Genomic DNA, 16,076 nt, shown 5'->3' with positions numbered 1-16,076 from the left:
ACCATCAGCCTGCACCGAGCTCCATATCAGCATGGCTAGTGTGGCTCAGCTAGACAAAAAGGATCATTTAGAGTCAGGGAGGTATCTCTGCTGTGATATGCCTGGTGGTCCAGCATCCTGCACATCTGGGGTTGGCTTCAGACTGCCAACAGCCCCCAGGCAAAAGCCATTTTGCAGGAGTATCCCACACACTCCACAAGAATGGCAGCAAGAAGACACGAAACTCATCAATGTCACAACATGCCAGACCTTATGGCTTTGGCAAAAGCAAGGTGAGTCTTAGGCTTGGAGGTGCCATGGACAGAGTGTACCAGGTGAGATGGCTGAGGTGGACCAGTATAAGGTCCAGGACTCCACTTACTCTGCAAGGGCAACGCAGAGACAGAACAACAGGCCATAAAGATCTTGACTACTTCAGATCCCTGCACTGTGTTAGTCAGACCCTCAGACCACAGCAGAGCTTCAGCAAGAAGCTGGCTGGCCAGAGCCCACTTCCCTGGCCTGAACTGTTCCAGCAGTGCTGGTCTGGGAAAGGGGTTGCTGTGCTGCCAGGCAGGCCAGATCACACAAGGCTCCTAAGCAGATGCTCAAAGTCTGTGAGTAGCCCCTACAGCCAGGGAGTTTGTGAGACTTTAAAACACAAGATCCAAGGTGCATTTGGGAATTAAACCAATTACAGCTGATGAAAAATTCCCCTTGCCCCCACCTGGAAGACTAGAGCCTGCATGGCAGCACTCCTGCTCCTCCAGCAGGGGCTCAAGCAGCTCCCAGTGGAAGCAGCCTGAGACTTGCACCTATTTTAATTTTCCCTCCTGTCACCTGCTCCACTGTGAACTCTGGGTTCCAGTTAAAGCTGCTCACATTTGTAGGTGTACATGATACCATCCTTGGGAGCTACAGCCTCTACTTGGCAATACACGTGTGCTTACACAATGGCCTGGGGCAATTTTTTGGCCACACACATCATTCCCTCCTTGCTTTTAATTTGGTACTTCTAGTCCTGTGGGCTTCTAAAGGAAACCAGATGTGGACAGTGTGTCCCTCAACAGCATCTGCACCCTGATACTTTCATACTTTGCTCGTTGTGATGTGGAAGAAGCAAGTCCACAGTAACACGAATTAAACTATGCTAACACAGCTTTAGCTAAACAATGCCCCTTTCTAAGGTCAGTGACAGCAAGCAGCTCCTGAGCTGGTGGCAAAGGGAATGACAGGGTGCTGCCAGAATACGTCCCACTTTTTTCTCCTCAGTGAGGAGACATAGCCTCCTGCATCAGTGGTGCCAGATGCTGTAAGTGTTGCAGAACTAAATAATTCTCTCTCTGGGAGGGATTTACAATTTTCCCTTCTTTTGAGCCCAAGTCAAGCACTGCTTCAGCTGTTGAAAGACTTTAGCCATTAAATCCATAGACCCTCCAATCCACAGCCCTTTATTAAATAATTTTCTTCTCTCTTTCAATTCTCTGTGGCTCCCAGACATTTTTCACCTTTTCCTGCTATAAAAGCTCTTTAGGATTTTCAACTGCTGTGACTCCCTGAACACTTTACTGAGAAGGCAGCATCCATTAGACTGTTTTCTTTTGTGTGAGTACCAGTAATTACAGTGGTATCTGCTGAACTTCTGTCACTATTCACACTGTAAATGCTATTTTAAGGAGCTCCTCCAGCTTGGCCAGTCTGCACAGGGTTATGTTGGGGCCTGACATGTTGTCAGCACTTGTTTTATGTACCCATAGCAGCCTAAACCTAGCAGTATATGTGCCTTGCACAAATGTGTGGGTAAATCTACCCTATGCTTCTCAGTACCTAATAGAGCAGGGGTATCCAGACTGTGGTGGCACAAACATTGCTCCAAAATTTCAGGAGATCCTTTGCAGTAGGCTTCTCCTGCCTGGGCTCAAATACAACCAGCAGCCAGCCCAAGGACCCACCTGGTTTCTGAGACAAAGGGGAGATGCTCTTCCCACTGCTGAAGCAGAGGGTGCCAGGGCATTTGTGCAGACTGGGAAGGCTGGGGGCTTGCAATGCCTCGCACTCAGTGAATTCACCAGAAACTGGTGAGAAGGGCTGAGAAACATTCACTTAGAGATAATAGAGCAGCCTCTCCACCAAAGCCACAACAAACTGGGAAGCAGGTCCTGCTCCCTGAAACACAGTCCCCATCTCCAAGGCCATTCCTCAAAAGCAGCCCGTCTCCTCACTGGGAGCAATCAGCAAAGGTCAAGGGATCTGAACTGAACCCAAGCTGAAGCAACCAGAGAAAAGAGGTCCACGAGGAACAACAGGGGAGTATGAGCTACTTGAGATCCTGGAGACCTGCAGAAGGGTGTGTGAAGGAGCAGCATGTGTTTTTATTGCTGCCGCTGTTTGTTCACCCATTTCCGTGCCCTGACATCTGCTGCCGCATTCCCAAGGTTTCACAACCGCTCCTTCTGCCCGCCTGCACCATGTGCCTGCTTCACTGATTGGAAGTGACAGTTCTGCTCCACACCCTGCCCGCGGGCAGGGGACTCACACTCGGCAGCCAAGCGGGTGTGCAGCCAGAGAACAAGCAGACCTCACTCAACACATTAAACCTAGAAGCACTGGGGTTTTAAGTCTGGAGAGTGCTAAGCACTCTGAAAACTGCTCCTTTGTGAGCTGGCACCAGGGAGCTCTGTATTTATTGTGGCTGATGAGGGGAAAAGATGGGCTGTGCTCATTGCCAGACCGGGCTGCCTGTCTTGGATTGGGAAATCCAGTCTGGCTCATGCTTCAGTACCAGTAATAAGGATGCTGCCAGCCAATTCTCTCCTCTACGTCTGTGCAGGTCTCCCATGTCCTGAGGGAATTCAAGCAAATTTCTTCCTTGCAGCCAGAACCCAACTGTAATTTTTACTCCAAACAGCACTGCTCTCCTCAACATGTCTTGAGTCCACCTCTTGTGATTGCTGTGCTGGTTTTGCCTGGGATACAGTTATTTTTCTCCATGGTAGCTGGTATGGGTCCATTTTGGATTTGTGCTGTAATCAGTCTTGATAATTCTGGGGTGTTTGTGTTACTGCACTTACAAAGAATCAAAGGGTTTTCTGCCTCTCAGTGAGTTGACTGCAACAAGGAGTTGGGAAGGGACAGAGCTGGGACAGCTGACCCCAACTGACCCATGATGTTCAGCTTACAGCATAATGTTCAGCTTACAAAGCTGGGGAAGAAGGAAGTAGGGACATTTGGAGTAATGGCATTTGTCTTCCCAAGTCATCGTTATACATGATGGAGCCCTGCTCTCCTGGGGAAGGCTGAACACCTGCCTGCCCTTGGGAAGTGGTGAATGAATTCCCTGGTTTGCTTTGCTTCTGTGTGCAGCTTTTGCTTTACCTATTAAACTGTCTTTATCTCAACCCATGAATTTTCTCATTTTTACCCTTCCCATTCTTTCCCACATCCCACCAGGGGCTACAGCACAACTGTACACAGCCAGGAGATCTGACAGAGTAATACTATGACTGTACACTAAAAAAAACAAACTCTCAACTTAATTGCTGGTGTGCTCTAGGGCAAAACAGAAGGATTGCAAGTATCACCATTTACACCTGCTGCCCTGCTTAAACCTTTTGCAAATTCAGGAAATACAGGGACAGGCTTCCCTGCAAATTAACTTTTATTAACTGTACAACACAGATGCTACCAGTAACTCCTGAGCAGAGGGAACAGGTTACAGTGCAGCAGCAGAGGGTTCAAGCTGGTAGCAGCTCACAAGACTGGTTTACTGAGTATGAAAATACTTGTAAGAATATTAATAATAAAAAGAAAGCTGAAATGGGTGTTGTCAGAATACATCTCAGGGGGCTTTGACAGCTCTGAGCTCCGATCCCAAGCATGGAAGCCATTGAGTAGAAAGTGTCAGCAGAGAGAAGGCACCATCCCAGAGAGGGGTATTTGTCACCACCGGTGATGACAGAACCTGGAACAGCTGACTTTGTTAACAAACTAGAAGCTGCATTCAATTTGCCTAGCAGAAATTGTGGTAAAGCTAGACAAGAAACACAGAGTGGGTGTGAAGAGCAAGGCAGAGGAGCGGCTGGTGTTTTGTCAAACACAAGCGATGTCTCAGCCAGGAAGTGTTGATTCTGAGCTACCTCAGACCCTAAAAAGGGAAAAGCCTGAAAATGAGAGACCCACTGTAAATATGGAGGTGTTGATGGCCTGAAGGAGGGGAGACAGGTCACTGCTTAGCAGCTATGCATGGAAAGCACACAAAAAAACAATGGCAGCTTACAGTCTGGTGATAAAAATGATGATAAAGAAGCTTGTACTGACAAGACTGAAGACCCTGATATTGAAAACATAACTGATGCTGTAAGAAAAAGCAAAAACCTGTGTTCCCCTCCAATGTAACTCCAGCAGCATGGGGCTGGCTGCAAAAACACCCTCCCATGTGAAGGGAATGCTGGAATGAATCCGACCAGCCAAAGATCCTGCTACCTACCACCACAGATGCTCATTTCCCCAATCAGACTGCAAAGACACACTCAGCTCAAAGGATCTCTCATTTGTGGGCTGCTCTAGTGTAAAAGACAGGTGTTAACACCCCACAGCACTGTCTCTTGGCAGATACCAGCTCCTGGGTGGGCCAGGGTACATGTGTTTATTCATTCCTAGTGTGCCTTTGACTAGAGGCTGAGATATAGATCAGGTTTTTGCTGCATAGAACAAATGTCTGCATAAAGCACCTGTTGAAATCAGCTCCAGCACTTGTTCCAAGCATCACTGGCCAAGCAGGTTGCTCACCCTCTGCTTTAACCCCTCCATCAGCACCAAGGAGTGGCAGCAGGATCCCACTGCCCTAGGAGGGGACCAATGGCTGGATTAAAGTCTGAGTTGTCTTCAGAGGCATAGGTGACCCAGAGCTGTCAGGATAGTCCTGGCTACAAAGACCTTGACAAGAAGAAAAGATGAAGAGCTTGAAAACAAAGAGAGAGGAACAGCTTCCCCAGGCAGTAGCAGAGGCAGCTGCAGGGGCAGGTGTGTCAACACTGCTGTGCTCCACCAACAGCATGTTCAGGCACTAATGGGGCAGCACCAGGCAAACCACTGCCCTGCTCCACCATGTCAATTAGGATCCTGTGCTGAAGCACCTCCATGGCCACCTCCAAAAGTCTGTATCACACTGCTGCAAAGGGATAAAGCAGAATGGAGTGGGGACTAGGCCCAGGGTGCAGCATTTTTTGAGTGATCTTGCATTGGTGAGATAGTGCACAAAGTGACCATATCTGAGACACCAGACACAACATTGACCAAAATGGCTCTTCCTATCAATGCCAGGGCCCAGCCCTATCCACCTTCAACATGACTTTTAAGCAGAAACAGAGGCAAAACCCTAGAGGGCTTCCAGCACATATCGACCAAAGCCAGCAGTCAAAGTGAATTTGGAATTTCAGAAGTCAAAACTTTTAGGAGAATCTTCCTACTTGGCACCTATATAATCTCTCCAAGGTCTCTTCCAGACAGGTACACCATGCTGAGCAAATACTCTGCTCTGTGTTCTTGCCTGACTCATTTTAAAGTGCTGTATGAAGCAGTCTGTTCAAAAATGCATCACGGGCACCCAACACACACGTGATTCTCAGCTCTGCACGAACGGCGAGCAGCGACGAGAGCAACCAGAAACTTCAGAGAAATTAGAACATGCCAGCAACCACTAATTCACACCTCGTAGGTTCCTCTGAGCAGCGTGCAGCAGGCAGCCCACCTGGGATATGGCTCTCCTCTGAGAGCACCTTCATTAAACAGCCACCACCAGGGGCCTGGCTCTTGGCTCAGCAGACAGATCGGCTCTTCCTGGACAGCACCAGTGGTGCAAGATCTGGTAGTGAATGTTTAGATGCAAGATCATAGACACACACATCGAAGACCATTTCAGGAAGACTGGTGAAAAGCTGCTCTGTCAAGTGCTGGTTTGTTTCGTTTAGGGTTTCGTGGGGGGTTTTTTGCATTTGGTCTTTTTTTTTTTTTTTTTAACATGGTAGCTTTTCTGTTGCAAACTCACTTTAAAACGTCTAAGCATTCAGCTATTGTTTGGAGCTATTAAGCACGCTGTTCCAAATCCCATCCCTGGCAAGCATTCCAATTAAGCAGGCATCTCGTTGATCAGCTTTCTGATCACATGGGATTTGTTCTGCTGCTGCATCTGATACAATACTTTCTGCTTTGAAGAATTTCATGTGCAGCCAGAAGGAGACCCCACCCTTCTCATTTAGAGAGAAAAAAAATTCTCAAAGCCAGCTTCCACTGACAGCATCTTCAGGAAATCAAAAGCAGTCTCTTGTTTGTCCTGAAATTGGTGTGGAGCAAGTTGGGCAGCAGGAATGAGACCACGAGCTCGTTTACTCTGAGCAAAGTGTGGGAAAGCAGGAAGGGAGCAGTCATTGCAGAGCAAATTTCTATTTTTCTTCTTTGCCCATGTCTCCCTCATGGCACAATTTAGAAACCAGGGACTTTTCTCATCAGATAAGGTTACCTCTGAAATGAGAGCACTAACCAGACAAACCGACACATTCAGTCTCAGAGGTAATTTAAAAGGCAGGAGTGAAATTCAGGAGTGCACTGGACCTGCTAGATTGCAAAGTGGGAAGGTGGGAACTTTGCAAAGAGGAAATCCCAAAGATGTTTCAAACAGCCAGCCAAAGACTGTCCACTATGAATTCCCCACAGAGGAAAACCCCAAACAGGAAAGGTTTGCTTTTGGTACAGGACTTGGAAACCAGTGCTACTATTTTGTGGGAATTCAGGATTTCCTTCTGATGTGCACATACTTTTAAACACCACAAAAAAGAGGTGCAAAGACTACAGCAGATTAGAGCCTAAGGCACAGCACAACTAAAGACTTTTTCTGTGGCCTGTTTTCTCTTCTGCCTCACTTTTCCATCTTCAAAATGGAAAGAACAAACAGCATTTTCCTAGCTTACATGGCAGGGCCAAGATAAAGCTGCTAACAGACACAGGGGATGGTCAGAGTGACGGTGAAGGTGGAAAAGCCCCCAAAAGACAGGAGGAATATGCCACACTGAGGAAATGCCCTGGGGTCTGGTGGCAAAGCACCATCATGAAGGGACACTGGCCAGCTGTCCCTGCTGAAACACACCTCCATCACAAGCACTTACAACAAACATCACAACAGCCTCCAACAAGGAAGAACCCTTCACCAGTCTCTGGTGAGAATAAAGCAGAGACACCTGAGCTTTTCAAAGCTGGGGTGACATACTCGGAGTTCCACCTGGGCAGAGAAACCAGGCACTGTAGGTGGGACACCGGGGACACCAGGCTGGTTCACAGTGCACACCTTCAGGCTAGAAGAGCTTGTCCGAGGGATCCAGCCAGTCCTCTCATGTGGCATAGCACCCAACAATGGCACATCGAGTGCACATTGCCCCAGGAAAGATATTCAGCCCCAACTTTAAACTGAGAACTCCTAATTAACTCTCAGTGCAGTTTATTCATGTCAGCACCAAAGAGCTGCTTCAAGACCTCTGACATTTCTTAAAATATACATTGTGACAGCCTAAAACTCAGCTGACAAATGTCACCCCCTCCCAGATACACCAACCAGCCATCCTCTCCCTGCTGTCACAGGGTTCTCCAGCCTGAAAACCTGTTTTAACTGACAGGCAAAACCAGGGACAGGCAGTGAAGGCTTCTCTGAACTACCTGCTCTGCAAACACCTGTCTCCCACAGGCTTCCCTTCCTACCTGAAGAGAAGTGAATCTTTCCTGCTCTTAGTATAAAATAGCATTACTGTGAAAAGCAAGTGACAGGGCTGTGACATTAGCTAGGCTGTGACAAACTCTCTGCTGGGACAACTGCAGTGAATTGGGTCTCACTCCCAGAAATAAAATGTATTAAGGTCTGGGTAGGATTCATCTTCCCCAGTTTTAGTCTACCAGTACAACACATCTAGTCCAAGTGAGTCAGCCCCATTCTCCCAGCATAAAACAACTATCCAAAATAGGATCCACTGGAATTGAGCCACTAAGAACTTCTGGGATGTACACAAATTAACTGGTCAAATATGCACCTGGCGGTAAGATCCTCCCACTTGATCACCTGATCCACAGTTAGCAGAGGAGAGAGACAGCTTGCAAGGAGATGCAGAGGTAGCATCAGACACCCCTCTGGAGGATTCTGCCCAACCCTGGGCAGCACAGACAACTGCCTGAGCTCAAGCACGGGGCTGGGGCCTCCTGAGCAAACAGAGAGAACTGTGGAGCAGCGTGAACCCAATGGATCCACTGCTGGAACTTACAATTGGCTGTAGCTGCGCGCCCGGGAGCATGAACTGCATCTGCTGAGCAAACATGGCTGCGGCCGTCTTCTGCTGGATCAGGTTGTTGCGTCCATTTATTTCAAGTTGCGTTTTTAAGTGTGGGGGAGGGTGGAGATATTTGCAGTTCTCTCGGGTACACCGGCCCTAAAAAACATAATGAAACAGCATTTCAGTGAATGTAACACTCAGGGCAGCTGGAGAAATTTAATTAAGGATTGTTTGGGTTACTGGAACAACACAATCATCGAGGCAGAGGCAGTTTGGGAGCTACTGTGCCTCTTTTGTGATTCTTCTATAATAGGTGAAGAGAAGACCAACATGACTTCTCCTGCAGTAACACTAAGCAAATACTATCAAGCTAAACCCAAAAGTCAGGCTTCCTGATGTTAAAATGATTGTTGTAAGAAAAAATTCCAAACAACTCAATGCAAACACCAATATTTTCAGAAGCTAGTGGCAACAGTTCCAGAAACAACAACAAAAATTCCCTGTTTCCTTGCGTGGGTTGTTTTTCCCCTCCCTCCCAACACCAGACAACTTAATTGGCCCTGACAACCAGACAGCAAGAAAAAAACTGTCTCCACCACTTCCCCAGCTGTGCTGGGTAAAACATAAAGAGGATAGCTCTGTAAAGCAGCACCTGTGATCCACAACATGCAGGTACTCCAAGATGCTGAGAACTAGCAGTCACAGGAGGAAGAACTGAAACAATTTTCCTCCTTCATGCTTTTATTTGTCAAAAGCCACGGTATGTTGCATCACTGACTCCTTACCCCTGCAAAAAACATAAGCACTGGAGGTGCCAATGGCTCCTAAAAAGCAAGGCACCACTAATGTGATTACTGCAAATCAACTGAGATCGTCACTTAAAAAACATCTACAAACCGTGCCTTGCTTTAACAGTTTGCAAGTAGACACAAGAAGATAAATATCAATAGCTTGCTGCATAAGAAAGCTAGTAACATATTTTGCCATTAAAATGAAATAATTCTTGAAAAGTAAGGGTTTGCCCCCCCCTTCTTTGTGTATTCCCTCCTCAGGAAACAGAGGCATACAGAACACACGAAGCACTTAATGTAACTTTATCATTAAGTTATTTATAAAACTTTTACCCAAAACCAGTGAATTTTTTTAGGAGCAAATTCTTTCGAGCTATTCAGAACATATTAAAATAACACCAGATCTGGAGGCCACAAAGCTGTTCCATGACAGATAACTAATGGTTCCTGCAGCCAGCAAAGGCACAGGACCATCCATTACCCAGCCTGTCCCAGGTACTCTCCTCAAGCACTGGACATGGAGTTCTCAGTAATTAAGTTTGCTTTCCAAAATGGCACATCAGGTGAGCCCATGTACCTCCTCCTGTTAGCAGGAGCAGAGCTGTACAGGAACAGGCAGCAGAGCTGTAACCCCATAACCAGGTCCACGGGGGTACAACTTTTACACACCACTGCACCCAGAGCTCAGGCGGGTGGGAACCTCCTCAGATGGGCCCCTCCTGCCTCCAGGATGCTCCTCTGGGGATTCTTAAGACTTGCACAAACATACAGGTAGAATCACTGGACAGTCCAAGTACCACTGCACAAAGCCAACACCATGACCCAATGCGGGGGCTGGTTTTGAACCCCCAGCCAGGCTCTTGGCACGCTGGGGAAGGAGCAGGTCACTGTAGAGGAGCCTGAGACTTGCAAGCTCTCCTCTGTATGCTTTCCTCTGCCCCCTTTCCTGGTGGGGATAAGAGCTTCCCTTGGGAGAGGGCTGCAGAGCTTGACTGCAGCATGAAAGGGGCTGTTTGACATGTATCATGGGAACAGGCTCCTCTCTTATCTGCTCCAAGGAGATCGTAGTTAAACAAAAGGCAAATAATTAAATGCAAGAAGTGGTGGGCTAAACCCATTGGGACAGGGAAAAAAACCACTTCCAAACTTTAGCAGCCTGCCTTTACAGAATGAAACTCTCTGCCCTGCTCCTAAAAGAGCCCAGTGGCTCCCAAAAACCCAACTCAAAAAGAAAGGGGCTTTCTAATGCTGTTGTTTTGGCTTCTCCGCAATCCAACAGCCCCAGCAGTGAGTTAATTGCTCACAGGCCCTCTCTGGATGTGAATCTTCATCAAAAGACACTTTCTAAATCTGTGTGAAGTGAGGATAAATGGCACCATGCAGCTGGCTGGTGCTCAGGTGACCCTGCACCCAGGGAAATAACCACATCAGTCTGGGAGGAGGAGGCATCAGCATTAGGCAGGTCGGGTTCATGCTCCTCATGGCATCTTTCCAGCTGCACGGGACCAGGTCTCTCCACAGCCCTTTCCATCACTTGGGACCCAACAAGAATCCAGGGTTCAGCCACAGAGCATATCTGCAGCATCCCACCTCCACAGCTTCTGTGGGGCTGCTGCTGACCAGGAGCAGACCCCACAGAGCCGTGGGCTGTCGAAGGCCAGGCAGCTGCTCTATTCTAAGCTCCAGCCTCCAAGGGCTTACACATCAGCCTTAGAAATTCTTCCTGGCTGTAACTTGGCACAAATGCTTTGGGTTGGGAAAACACTAATTTCTACCAAATTTGGAAGAAATCTGTGTAGATTCTACACTGCAGGAATGAAGAAGATGAAAAAAGAACTACCATTTTTTGTAAACAATGCTTACACAGTCGTCTTCAACTTGAAAAGGACTTTGCTATTTCAAGAAAATTGTGAATATCATTGATATCAGCAACCCCAGCTTACTGTGAAGCTTTGTTCTACTTTTTTTCCTCAAAGCAGTTTGTTTAATTCCAAGAGGGTGTTCTACAAACAGAACATTTTTACTACCAACAAAAAACCACAATACAGCACGAGGCCTTGGTCCTCCAGACAGAGCCTGTGAGTCAAAACCAGTGCCCACACAGAGCTAACGGTTTCAAGGACACGTATTTGTAAGAGACAGAGCTGTGCAGATGCTGCTGCAGAGCGAAGGCTGTGAAGTGCAGCATGGCTGTCAGTCAGGCCTTTGAGGCTCGAGAAAGACTAAATGAATCACTGCTGCACTCAGATTCAAACCCACACCTTCGGCCCAGCTCCTCCTAGTCATCATTTTGATCCTGAGCATCACCAACCACTGTGTTTCAGCAGGGTGGGTTGGAAGCCACAGCTGAGTCAGGTTGCCCTCTCCAACACCACAGTAGGTTCTTAATCTCTCAGACAATGAATTTTTGGAACTGATTATGTGACTGCAAAATGTTCCCAGTTTAGACATCCACCTATGAAACAACTTTCAATATGTGTCACTCTACAGTGATGGGCACCACCAGTACTCCCTGAACTCCAACACTGGTAGGGGTGAGCCCTTCTTCTACACTTCCATCACAATGCCCACCATTCTTGGTACTTCCCAGCAATGCACACACCCTTCTAGACCAATTTCAGCTCTATGACAGCCGCCAGAAGGACAAAAGAACTGCCATTTTTCACTCCTCAGTACCAGCTGCAACACAGCAGGGAAAGCAACAGGGAACTGGTAGCAAATCTGCTGCGTGGATACTGGGCTGGGGACAAATAAGGACAACTCCATTTTATACCTGTGTGGCCTAGGAATACAACAGGAGTGAGGCCCCCAAGTTTCAGATGAGCATATTTATGTACAAGCTAGAGTTTTTCTGCAGGGACTAGCTATGGCTCCAGCACATCAAATGCTTATCACATGGCACAGGACAGACTCTGCATGGAGACCAGCTGAGATACTGTCCAAGCTGAATGCTGCACCAAAAAGCACCATCTTAGCACATGGCTGCATGTGTCAGGAGGGGATGCAGTGCTCAGAGGCTGATCTGTGTTGGTGAGCAGCATACTGAGCCTACTGAGACTGGTGCAGCCATCCTCCTGTAACTGGGAGTTTGCTGCTGTTAATTTAGCACGAGTATTGACTGCAGGGAAGGCGCATTCCCACCCTGTCCCAGGTGGCACATGAGCCTGCAGCCAGGGAATCACTACCCAGTAACAGACTCTGCTGCTGGCCTTGGTAACACGCTAAATATAGCTGTATTTTCTGGCTCCTTGCAAAATGGAAGGAGTCTGAAGGACCATATTCATCAGCTTCTTTGCCAAATACAGCCAGGAGGGAAAAGCATATGGACTGCACTTCCCAAGGCTTGAAAAATGGATATTAAATATAAATCATTAAAGGATTTTATAAGAGTATCTTCTCCCCATTTCTTCCCACACACTCCCCCACCCTTACAGTAGGCTGCTGGCATGTGATTGACTCTGTGTTGCCAACTTAAGTCATGCTGTGATGGCGTATACTGTAAGTGGCTGGCATCTGACACCAGCTAACATGACAGCAGCATGTGCTGCAACAAAGCCAGATGTTTTGAGTGCACCACTAATGGCAGCACACTGAAATCCGGTAGAAAAACCTGCGTTACACCTGGCTATCTGCTGGGCTGAACCTTGTCATCTGCATCCTAGCTCAGAGGGATGCAAATAAGAGCATGCTGGGTACTGCACCAGGTTCGATGAACCTACTCTAAGCATGCTGCACAAATTGTCTCCTCAGTGGTTGTGGAAGTTGAACTGTGCTGCAGAAGCAAGGCTTCCACCATGAACCCAACACTTGCACCAGTAATGCAGTTTGCTATGGTCTCTTTAATCCCAGTCCCAGTGAGTGGCTCCAGACACGTTTCTGGTTTTAATGACTGCACTGTATGTCCTGTCAATCACCAACAGTTCTCATGTGAAAATCTTCAAGCTAACATGGCTTTTCACACACTAGAGGCTGCAGCAGGCTTGTGCCCTGACTGTGCTGCCTTTTCCACAGACACTGATGACACGTACAATGACTGACAGCAAAAAGAATGAAAAGAGACCAGGCAGGAAAGGATTTCCATGTTTTGCACAAAACCAGGCACCAAAACACAGCTTGTCTACATAACGATTCTCTGCATGAAGCAGCAGATTTCCACCTCCCCAAGAGGAACTCAGTGGGGAAGCACATTCAGAGATGTGCTGGCCCTGCTTACTCAGTGCCTGTCGCTCCAATGCTGAGGCATGAAACGCTCTCTGCTTTCCATCCCACTCACCACATGCACACAGAGGCCTTCTCCTAGCTATGTATCCTCACTCCTGCCACAACCTTGCACGGCTTTTACATATGAAATACAACTTACACCATCATGGTGTCTGCCCCGCATCTGGAAGGCAGGTGGAGGGCAGGCTGCAGAACTGCCCATAAAGCATGAATTGTCCTGCAACAGTGGGAGGCAGAAAGGGCAGAGCTCAGGGCTGCATCGCTGTGTCCCTGAGCAACTGGAATGCTGGCTGGATTGAGTGGCTCATCCTGCCATCTCCAGTGCACTGTGTGGCTCATCCAGCCACCTCCAATGCTGCATCACCCTCCTCTTTCCACACAGGTAGAGAGCTGCGTTGCAGGAAGGGAGACAGCTCTCCATCTCACTGCTGGATCAAACAGTTTCTGCTCTGCAAACAACATCAAATAGCATGGAAATAGCATGTTTTCAACTGGAAAACAAAGGAGGCTGGAGCCAACAAGTCAGCTTAATCATTAGCTAGCGTTACATCTCAAATAGGTGTTCATGCAGCCCAGCTGCCACTCACTGCAGTTCAAAGCCCAGCCCTGAACATGCCTTATCTGCCAGCTCTTTCTACAGGCTAATCAAATCTCAAAAGCTCAAATCTCAAAAATCTGCCAACTGAGTCAGTGAAAACTGCAGCCTTGCAACCTTCCTTGAACATTGACCCTGGTACAATACACCAGGTAACTTCTGTTAACAGCAAAGCTTTTCTCCTTGCAGTTAGGAGCAGCTCACTTTTACAGAAAGGTTTTAAAGTGTAATTACGTACAAAGCACTCCATGAATGTGTTCTCATGGAAGGCTGTTAGCCCACCTACAAGCATCTAAGAAGCAGATCTATAAGGATGTAGTGAAGTGATACATCACCCCATGGCCCACACAGATCACCTATTTTATTTGTACGTGTTACTTATGAATTTCCCACACACAGGACAGAGCAGTGTTGTGCAAGCACAGATTTTTTCACGTCCTGCAAATGACACTGCTGGTTTTACATCCCTGCCCATTTTCTTTCCTTCTAACAACACAACATTTTTTGATTCACTCTCAACAAGCCTTTTCCAGAACTACTCCCGACCCAGCTATGCTGCATCCTGTATCAGGCAGCTGATTCACTCAAATGCCATATTTGGTACTGCTTTTATTGAACTCGCTCTCCTTTTTATGGACTACTTTTTCAAACCTGTCAAGACTATCTGCAACTCCACATCTGGTTCTCTAAAGTGTCTGTAGTTTCTCCCAGCTCAGAGCACCCTACCAATTTAACAAGCACACTCTCTCTCTTCCATCATTCAAAACGGAACAAAACAAAACTCAACAGTTCTGCTAAGCACATCCTTCCAGACTGCCACTGAACTCAGTCTTCCAAGCTGTTGTGGGTAGTCACATAAAAGTTTATCCTATGCTTGGTTCCCTGTCTTGTTTGGAAGCTGGTTTGTGCCACATCAAAGACTCCCAAATTTGAAGGAACCCATCTCAAAGGCTTTTCAGCTCTACTGCTTTTTCTGCACCTCTCAGGATAACTCTTAGGATTCTGGAGACTCCGTGCTCTGCACCCCTCCTGCGCCAGCACCCCCGCTTGCCATTGAGCTCACAATTGTACACAACACTGAGTACAAAGAAACAGGTGGTCTGAAGTTAGTTGTAACAGCAACAAAAAACATAGAGCACAGCTGGTTGCTGACAATTTTCAAATGCAGGTGTAACACCCATTTACAGAGAGCCCAGAGACTGCTGTTACGGTGAAGATCCTGCTGTGAACAGATCATAGCCGAAAAGAAAAAGCAAAATGTATCTTCTAGTTAACATTACCAGATGGCAATCAGCCTCGACGGGAAGGGAAGCAATGTAGACTTCCTACCATAAAGGAGTTTCCATTTCAATGTATGTAGATAAAAACACTGGAGTTAAGGTTAATCTGGTAGCTTCCAGGTATGGATGATACAGACCCTCTGAAACATGTTCTAGCCACAAAAGAGTACAGTTCATGAATACAGAATTTGCTGGAAATAGAATTCAAACAGCCCATAAAAAAGCAGAAGCAACAGTTCTGCAACGTCTCTAGGACAAGTCTACCTAATTTTGAAACTCCCCCCTCTGGGTCCAAAGAGCCACCTCCCTGAGCCTGTGTAGACAGATGAGAAGGAAACTGCTAAGAACATCCCAGGTGTTATTTTGGCCCAACTGAGCTCCCCTGCAGTTGCTCAAGAATTCCTTTTCAGATTTTATGCTGTTCTAGCTGTAGCAGCAGCATGTCAGCTCTGACCCAGGGCTGCTCAGGTGAACAGGGACATGTCTTTTGTCAGGGTACAGAGGACAAGAGTCAGACCTGCCTTTCCACACAGCTTCAGTGGAAAAACCAGAATAGCTATCACAAGCTCCCAGGGCTACCAGCGTTCCCAGCACTCTCAAGGCAGCCCCAGCTTGTCACTGAAACAGCAACTGAATTTCACGGCTTCAATAAATGTTAGGTCAAGCCCTTTCTGAGCAAGCCTAGACTTGATTTCAACTGAAATGAGTGAACCTTGATGCTTTGCATGATTCCAAATGAAAGCAGGTGACATTTGGCACCAACGACAAGAGTTTTAGGTCTTTTTGAACTGAGAGCTCAAAGTGAAGCTCAGTGGCACGTGCAAATGCAAGACAGCACACCAAGCAGACACGCTGTGTTCACCCCACTGAAGGGAGGCTGGTGCATTTTGCACAGTCCCAG

General features: G+C 47.3%; 1 protein-coding gene across 5 annotated transcripts in view; it reads right to left on the bottom strand.

Annotated features, from left to right (window-relative positions):
- The window catches only part of MBNL3 (muscleblind like splicing regulator 3), a 92,193-nt gene that overhangs the window by 25,181 nt on the left and 50,936 nt on the right, over positions 1-16,076 (bottom strand). For all 5 annotated transcript variants that reach the window (XR_003527944.1, XR_003527945.1, XM_027645181.1 and 2 more), the window contains one exon: positions 8,280-8,444. Coding sequence is in view for 3 of the 5 variants with exons in the window: in XM_027645181.1 (XP_027500982.1) it covers positions 8,280-8,444 (165 nt within the window). In the remaining 2 variants the exon portion in view is untranslated. The remainder of the gene's footprint in view (positions 1-8,279; positions 8,445-16,076) is intronic.

The sequence above is a fragment of the Corapipo altera genome, unplaced genomic scaffold (genome assembly GCF_003945725.1).
Source record: "Corapipo altera isolate COAL_440 unplaced genomic scaffold, ASM394572v1 65, whole genome shotgun sequence".
Lineage (NCBI taxonomy): Eukaryota > Metazoa > Chordata > Aves > Passeriformes > Pipridae > Corapipo > Corapipo altera.
Note: the sequence above shows the minus strand (reverse complement) of the source record. Positions and strands in the feature narration are given on the sequence as shown.